Below are 8,906 nucleotides of genomic sequence, written 5' to 3' on the forward strand. Positions count from 1 at the left end.
GCGGATGACGTACTGGACGCATGCTGGGGAAATGAAAGGATGACTCATGGAACTAGAGCGATTGATTGGACACTGCACAATTTCTGTTCTCTTCTTTTTTTTTACCACAAACAAAAATACATTCTTCTTCAGGCCGTTCTGCTGCATGCACAATCTTGTGTACAGTTGTTTATTAGTTGTTTGAAAAGGTGGCACAGACTATCTAAATATTGACTTTGAATATATATATTAAATTTTTAACCTGATCCTGATTATAACCCTCTACCCTTAATAAAAACATAGTTTTCCAAACGAGAACGTTTGAACATGTGTATTTATTCAGGTTATGTTATAATCATTCCCTATGTCCCAAACTGTCTAACTCCCTTAAACAAAGTTATGACGACATATTGCTTTTATTATTATTAAAGTGATTATTATTTTTGGTCAAGAAAGGAGCCAGAAGGAAGGTGACTTGTCTTACCAGGCATCCGTTTCTCCGTGATCTATGAACCTCGAGTGCTTGCAAAGGCACAGACTAAATTATCCTTGTTGTGTTCTCACCTTTATTGACCATAAATCATGAATGAATCAACTTCACAATGTTGCTACAGTCTGGTATCTCTCTCACGCTAGGTGTGTGTGTGTGTGTGTGCTCGTGTTCATGTCTGTATGTGCAGACACTTGAGCCCTCCTTGTGAGTGCGTGCACATGTGTGTGTGTGGGCGCTTGTGTGTGTGTGTGAGTGTGCATGTGCTTTGGCTCGTGCTTGTGTGTGTGTGTATATGTGTGTGTGTGTGTGTGTGCGCGCGCGTGCTTGTGTGTGTGAGATAATGCGTGTGTGTGGGTGTGTGTGTGTGTGTGTGCTTGTCCTTGGCATGAGACTGGGACTGCAGGTCAGAACAAATAACTCCTGGAGGGGGAGTCAGGGTGCAAAAGGGAGAAATAAAAAGACATTAAAGAAATAAGTGCTCTTAATCCCAACACTTCTAGAGGCTGGGCTCCTGTCCAGCCTGCTGCAGGACAAGACCCCGACACGCTAACCTTTCACCCCCTCAGTCGCAGGGCACCAGCAGTGTTACCCCCCTTCACTGGAGTTGTCACCACATTTCATAAAAATAATTCTGGACGTACTTTTACATTTTAGCACTCACAGCCATTTCTCTTTTGCAGGAGGGCAGGGTCCTTCATTGATACTCAGGAAGCATCTTGCTCCTGCACAGACTGTTGACATAGGGGCTTGAACCAACAACCGTCCTACTGGGACCGACCCAGACTAGACTCATCATTTATAAGGGGATCATTGTCCCGTTGTTTAGTAGCCCGAAATGTCTGAATAGCTTCAGATCTGCACTTCATTTCACCCATTTTGTGTGTGTGTGTGTGTGTGTGTGTGCATGCATGTGTGTGTGAGTGAGAGAGAGAGAGAGAGAGAGAGAGATGGATGACAAGTGTTATACACCTCTGCAGCCCCCTAACACCCTAAAATAAATATGCTGCCAAATCAGGCGGTGGCATCAACCCGCCCAGTTCAGATGGCCATTTTTGAGCCAGGCCAAAGTTAAGAATAGTTTCCAGGTTGTCTCCAAGGAATTGGGAAAACAGCCTGTACGGAGACATGATGAATTCTTTCAAATATAACATCATCATCAGCATCATCATCATCATCATCTTCCTCCTCAGTGTCCTTGTCACAGAGACCTCCCACGACTGAGAGTAATGGCCGGCGGTGAACATGTAAAGGACATAGAGGTATTAAAGTCTGCAGCGGCTAATGCAGTCTGAAATCACCAGAGACGTTCTGTGATGATACTGCCCGTGTGTGTCCTACATGTGGAGTTTATGAGGAGAATTGATGGCAGCGGGGAAACCGCACGATATGTGGGTCATTCTTCATTCGAAATGGTGTCTTTAATATTTCATAGGGAGATTCTACATGAGATTCTACATGCTACAAGTCGATTGCTATCGTTGGCCTTTATGTATATATTCAGCTGCGGGGATAATAATGTGTTAAATACTGCCCTCCGTTGGCTGAAAGGTAGAATTCTTCATTCTTCATTCTTCAAGTTGTTGATGTATTTTTAGGTAGCATTGGATTTCACAGGATGAAATAATGAGATGGGATTTAAAATAAGATTCAAACCGATTTATTACTTAGAAAACTGCATCAAATTAAAATAGAGCAACGAAATCTAGTAATATAAATCGTTTCATAACATTCAATATTTCTCCTCGGAATCCACAATGGGCGCGTAACACTGGGGGACGGCGTTGGCCAAGCCCTTGTATTATTTTTTGCTTTAATCTTTGTATAGGTTTCATTTGCATATCTTCTAAAAGCAGTACAGCAATGGATTAACTAAGACGCCGCTAAGCTTTGCTCTACAATATGTCTATCTTTTTTTTTAATACTTGGCTTGATCCTTTGAAGAAAGAAAAAAATAAATAAATAAACACAAGCAACCACCACACCCGGAGTCTCTCGTCGTCCTAAATCTAAAAACATGATCTAGAAAGATCTGCCACGCAAGCGAGGGAGCGATTCCAAAGGCTCACTGGGTATTATAATAATTGCATAATTGTGTCGTGTGCTGTCGCCCTGGGGGGCCCCTGGGGGCCTGGTTCCGGTCCCCGGAGGTGGGAGGGGGGGGGGGGTCAGTAGTCGTCCCCGCGGCTCACCACCTCCTTGGCGGTGGGCCGGAGGAGGATGGTGTGCTCGTACTGGGCGGTGTAGCTGCCCTTGGTGTCGCACAGCGGGGGGTAGGGGTCTATGATGCCCAGGTCGCACAGGTTCTTCAGCGCCATCAGGTACTTGCTCTCGCCGTGGCGGTCCAGCCAGCGCCGGCAGAACGCCAGCGTGCCGAAGTTCTCGTTGATCACGTTCAGCAGATGCTTGGCCCTGGGGAGCCTGGGAGAACACACACACACGCACACGCACACAGACACAGACACACACACACACACACACACACACACACACACACACACAGGAGGGGTTAGAGAAGGAGTCGTTCAGAATCGGTTGAGGAATTGTAGATTCCTCCCCAATACGGTCCTCCTGTGTGGCTCTACTGATCCCAGCTGAGCCATACAGGAGGGGACCAGCTCAGCATGGCGTTCACACTGCCAGGGTGCGTGAGAGGTTCAGTTCATGCTAAGAATGCATGTCAATTTGAGGAGATAAAAACTTCCACCAAATGGTGTATATTTATATTATGATAAATGTATAAATGTGTACAGTAATACAGGACGTGAATGTAAATATATACACTTGAACTAAGCATTCCAATGATCAAAAAGTGTTGCAAAAAATGGACACATAAGGTGAGAGCACGCAGTGTGCCACATGGCCACAAAAACAACGTCCACAATGGACATCCTGCTTCAAACACCGAGACGCAGACAAGGACAGAAGAGTAAGGGAGGGCTCCACCTGATGGGCACGTGGCCCACTTTGAAGTTCTTCATGTAGTGCGAGCACTCCATGTCATCGTGGACCGCTCCTCTGCCCGTGCTGCCGAACGTCTCGATGGCGTAGACCTCCCCCTCCTGAGGGCAGGACGACACAACGGGGGGGGAAGACGTTGACGTTTCATTGTGTGATGTGTTCAGCACATCCCAACGTTGACATGTAGTTGCAGTGCACATATCCACAGGTAAGGACTCGTTTTTTTATTTTTTTACACAGTGGCAAAATTCTACACACGCTATTCCCGTCGTCTCATAAAAGGCCATCTCCATCCCAACGTCCCGGGCCAAATTTTTGACCCGGTCTGTCCCTGAGTTTCAGTCAATTGTTGTCAATCTCACATGGTTTAAAACCACGTTTCAGGATCAGCCTGTGCTGTTCCAGCGTTCATTAAACCTCGAGGGGGGGAACTTAAATGAGATCACGCCAGCGGAGGTCACTGAAAATATAGCGACAAAAGAAGACGAGAAAACCCCCCTGCTGGCCGTGGGATGACCTTTTCTCTCCTCCTCCAGGGGCCGGAGTCGTAAATGGACTCATAACTCAAGACGCCGGGCTGAAGAATGCTGAACACGGTTGGTGTGCAGTCCATTAACGACGGTCGCGTCTTTCTTGTCTCCTCGACGCTTACCCCCCCCCCACCCCCCCTGCCTCTCTGGGTGGCCTATCTGTTACGCGTGCTTCAGCGGCTGGGCGGGGGGGGAGTTCTTGCAACCGTATCACTGCATGGCTGTTGTGCATACGTCTCTGTGGGATTAGCTGATAACACTGCGACACTCTCACTCTCTCTCTCTCTCTCTCTCTCTCTCTCTCTCTCTCTCTCTGGATAATCAGTCAGAGTGCTGGCAGCCATGTGGCCCGCCCAGTTGCCACTCCAGACGAGAGCCCCCCCCCCCGGACCACAACGGAGAGGTAACGGCTCTGTTACGGCAGCACACCTTGGCTTGTAAAAAACACAATGCGACGAGCTGCGTCGTCAGCATGCCCACCGGACCACGCACACACGCACACACGCACGCACGCACGCACACACACACACACGCACACACACACACACACAAACAATCGTGCACACACACACACAAGCATGTGCAGACACACACACACACAGGCATTCACACACGCACACACAAACGTAAATAAGCATGCACACACACCCATAAACCTATAAACACACGCCATAACAGACAGACACACACATACCTGGGAACACACACACACACTCACACACACTCAAGTGCCATCAGGTAAAAAGCTTGAGTCAGCAGCGTGCCAATTAAAATCCTCACTTCGGTCCAAACAGTGTTGGCATCGCAGCTGTGCAGCAAAAAAAACTCAGTGACATCACAGATGTTGCCACAGGAAGTTTATTTCGACATCTGCGTCTGACTGAAACCAGCGAGGACGTCTCTCTTTCTCTCTCTCTCTCTCTCTCTCTCTCTCTCTCTCTCGCTGTCTTTCTTTCTATTTCATTCTCTTTCTCTCTCGCTGCCTCTGTCTCTCTCTCTCTCACGCTCTCTCTCTCTCTCTCTCTCTTGCCTCTCGCTGTCTTTCTTTCTATTTCATTCTTTCTCTCTCGCTGCCTCTGTCTCTCTCTCTCTCGCTCTCTCTCTCTCTCTCTCTCGCTGTCTTTCTTTCTATTTCATTCTCTCTCTCTCTCTCTCTCTCTCTTTCTCTCTCTCTCTCCGTTCACCACGAGGATAGGGAGTGTGTTAACTTTAACAGTGTTATTGTTCCTATAACACAATTCTCCTTCAGTGGTATTATTACCCCTGAAGGTGTTGATACAGGACAAGGCCAGTAATGCCATTGATGGTGTAATTAAACTGCCAAACAGGGCGGGTGGAGGATTGCGGCGGCGATAAATGCGAGCATTCCCTGTGCTCAGTTGTAATTCCAGCCATCCCACACTTAGTGCGGCTGCACTCGTAATGCAACATTTTTAAAGGCATGTTTATTGCATCATCAAGGTCAGGCCGTAAAGAAGGACTTTGATCGCCGACACGTCGATAAATTAACGTTGGCTTTGGATCACACTTTCCTTTTCCGGGATCCAGTCCTTGCACAAATGTGATTGGTAACACTTTACAATAAGGGTACATTATTGAACGATTCATTCACATTTGTTGATGCAGTGTTAGGTGAACACTTACAGTAAATAAACACTTTACTTATGATTAGTCATTAGTTATGATTAGCTTATGGTGTTACGTTGACTTATGTTGTTCTAATGTTAACTAACTATTATATACCCCGTTAACCCACTGACCCTAACTCTTATGCTAATGCTAAACAATAATGCTTATGACTTCATTTACATATGTTAATTAATGGTTAGTTCATGAATGAATGGATCGTCATTGGAAAGTGTTACCATGCCAGTAGCCAATGAATGGAGTGTTTTGTACCAACCTCCATCCTGGTGGCCTCTCCACCCTTCACTATGGGCACGGTCTTCCCTGAGTGGATCCGGTACTGACCAATAGAGTGGCCGTTGAGGTTCCTTATAGGCTTCACTGCAAAAGAACACAGCAAACCTGGGTGTTGAACAAAGCTCTGTGGCCTGATCTGTGATCAGCAAAGAGGTGATGCATGCCCTCATAATAATATTTAAGTCATCTGAGAAGGATGGATGCTAATCATAATATTCATATTAGCAGGGGGCCGGGTACTCAAGCGGTTAAGCGGTCTTACTTCATTAGCTTAAAGGCACTGGGCTCAAATCCCAGTGTGCACGGTCTACCTGTATAGGCACCCTTGAGCAAGATCAACCTCTACCTGCTCCTAAAGGAATACACATTCACCACGAGCCACTGGAATGAGGTTTTCCTGCTAAATCCAAAAATAAACAGCGCCGTATAACACTACCTTGGTAGGTCTTCCCATCGATCTCCACCTCGTACGACTCCATGACTTCCTGGATGGTCTCGCCCACGTCACACAGGCGCACATCAATCCCTGCAAACTGAGGGAGAGAGAGAGAAAGAGAGAGAGAGAGAGAGAGAGAGAGAGAGAGACCAGGAGAGAGTGAGAGAGAGGTAGAGAGACAAGGAGAGAGAGAGAGAGAGAGAGAGACAGAGAGAGCCAGAGATAGACAAGGAGAGAGAGAGAGACAAGAAGAGAAGGAGAGGGAGAGAGAGAGAGACAGAGAGAGAGAGACAAGGAGAGAGGGAGAGAGAGAGACAAGGAGAGAGAGAGGCGTTTACACAGACACGGGTAAGTAGGGCCTGAGAGACTGTGACAGGGGTGACAAGTTAAATCATCGCCGGGTCCTGAGTCTCTTTGCGGTGACCACGATTTATGGAGCGGCAGGCGGGAAGGGTGTTTTTCAATTTTCCCGAGCGGTGTTACCCTGATGCCGGTGTCGGTGGCATCCTTCACAGCCTCCAGCAGCCTGTCGTACTTGGGATTAAAGGTGACGGTGAAGGCACAGTCGATTATCCGACCTGTGGGGCATCAAGGCGTACACACGTTATCATCCTGGCCGTGTGACGCACCGGCGCGTACACAACTTTATCTCACAGCATCCGTTCAATAAGGGTTCTGACGGACGGCCACGTGCGCCCAAAGGGGCGGCTTAATTAATACTTCCAGCCGACGCTGGAGTGTCGCTGAATAAGCAGATTAGCGGAATGGGGATGCTGGGTTTACACCATATGGACCTCGACACAGAGGCGCTGACGCTCGCCTTGCTTTCACTGCTGGACAATTATTCTCTCATTTAGTTTTCCTCTATTTTCTTTTCAGATCTTGTTTGTTCGTTTATTTTTGCCTTTTTATGTTTTACAGAGTTTAGAGAGGGCCTGCACACCTTGGAAGATTTTTTTTTGCAAGGTTTCAAATTTTGAGCAGTACAAAGGAAGAGCGCAACACTGCCGGTTTACAATCACCACTTTATTTTCTGGCGTGTTGACGTTTCGGCACTAGGGCTTCATCAGAGTAATGATGAAGCATCCCTGAAACTCTCTGATAACCTCCAGAAAATAAAGTGGTGATTGTAAAGCGGCAGTGTTGCACTCTTCCTTTGTACTGCTCAGCCTTTTTATGTTTTCAAATTTCGTAAAGTGAAGTGTTAGTGTTTATCTTCATTTGACCATTTAATTCAGGTGTATTTTTTCCCGTCAAGCACATCGCTATTCTTATTTAGAAAAACATGCACTGTACGAATCATTTTGAATCCGATTTCATCCGTTCAACGCGTCGTCTGTCCGTCCGTCCGGGAGCGTCGGTACCGTTGATGTGCGTTCCGAAGTCGATCTTGCAGACGTCGTCGTAGCGCAGCACGGTGGGGTCCCCGGCGTTGGGGGTGTAGTGGGCCGCGCAGTGGTTGATGGAGCAGCCGGTGGGGAAGGCCAGGCCGGCCTGCAGCCCGTTCTCCTTGATGAGCCTGCGGGAGCAGTCCTCCAGGCGTTCGCTGCCGGGTGCCCATGAGCAGCGCAAAGATTCCAGGCCGGGAAAGGGGTGAGGACCACGGTAAGCGGAAGGGTCATGGGCAGATGAAACAGAAAGAGGGGAAGGGAGGGAAGGAAGTAAACAACACTGTTTAATTTAGTCTCACTCGCTATGGTATTATTATAAAAAAATTAATTGTAGTTCAGCTTATCAAACTCACTTTAAAGTCCCTTTGGATTAAAAGGTCTGGTTAATGAATATTTATTCATTAAATAATTATATAAATAAATATATAAATATTATATAATAATATATAAGTATTTGAGTATAAATATAATGATTATTTGCTTAGTAAGCTAGGGGACAAAGCCACTGAATCTCCATGCGGAGGAGTTGAAGTGAAAAATTGAACCAAGCATTACACTGTCAAATTCCTCAAGCGAGCCGATTCAGATGCAAACGTCGTTCTAATTCGTTCCCGTTTATCTCACCAAATGTCGATCATGGTCATGCCCGGCTGGATCCAGGTCCGGACGTAGGCCCGGACCTGGCGGTGGGCCTCGGCCGCCTGCCTGAAATCACTCCACATCTCCTCGTTGGCCTTATCCAGCACCCGCTTCTCCTCGCTGGTGGTCCTCCATGCTGCACTGCGCCTGGCGGAGAGTAGGGTGGGGGGAGGGGAGGGTGGGTGGGGGGTGGGGGTGGGGGGGGAGGGGGGGGTTGATGAAGGGGCGGACAGGTATGCAATAGGGGGAAGGTGTTATTGACTCATTATGCAAATGTGGAGTAATGTGATATCTGATGAGGAGCAGGCTGCTGCCGTGCTGGGGAGGGAAAGTGACTTTTCTAGCGCGGAGGGAAAATGTGTCAGAACAAATTGCTGCTGCGTAGTAAAAAATCAACCCCCCCCCCACACAGGGCACACACATGCGTAAACACACACACACACACACACACACATGCATACACACATAGATGCACACACACACACACACACGCGCGCGCGCGCAAACACACATGTGCAAACACAGTCACACACACACACACACACACACACACACAC

The 8,906-nt window shown here is 47.6% G+C and overlaps 1 protein-coding gene across 1 annotated transcript in view; it reads right to left on the reverse strand.

Moving 5' to 3' along the window:
- Positions 1 to 2,637: 2,637 nt before the first annotated feature.
- Positions 2,638 to 8,906, reverse strand: part of LOC311357241 (methionine aminopeptidase 2-like) — a gene marked incomplete at both ends in the record, with an annotated part of 9,685 nt that continues 3,416 nt past the window's right edge. The window contains 7 exons of the mRNA XM_084477152.1: positions 2,638 to 2,890; positions 3,416 to 3,531; positions 5,864 to 5,967; positions 6,320 to 6,416; positions 6,803 to 6,897; positions 7,684 to 7,865; positions 8,335 to 8,496. Coding sequence (XP_084333278.1) covers positions 2,638 to 2,890; positions 3,416 to 3,531; positions 5,864 to 5,967; positions 6,320 to 6,416; positions 6,803 to 6,897; positions 7,684 to 7,865; positions 8,335 to 8,496 — 1,009 coding nt within the window. The remainder of the gene's footprint in view (positions 2,891 to 3,415; positions 3,532 to 5,863; positions 5,968 to 6,319; positions 6,417 to 6,802; positions 6,898 to 7,683; positions 7,866 to 8,334; positions 8,497 to 8,906) is intronic.

This window comes from Micromesistius poutassou (assembly GCF_964030765.1).
Source record: "Micromesistius poutassou genome assembly, chromosome: 13".
Classification (NCBI taxonomy): Eukaryota; Metazoa; Chordata; class Actinopteri; order Gadiformes; family Gadidae; genus Micromesistius; species Micromesistius poutassou.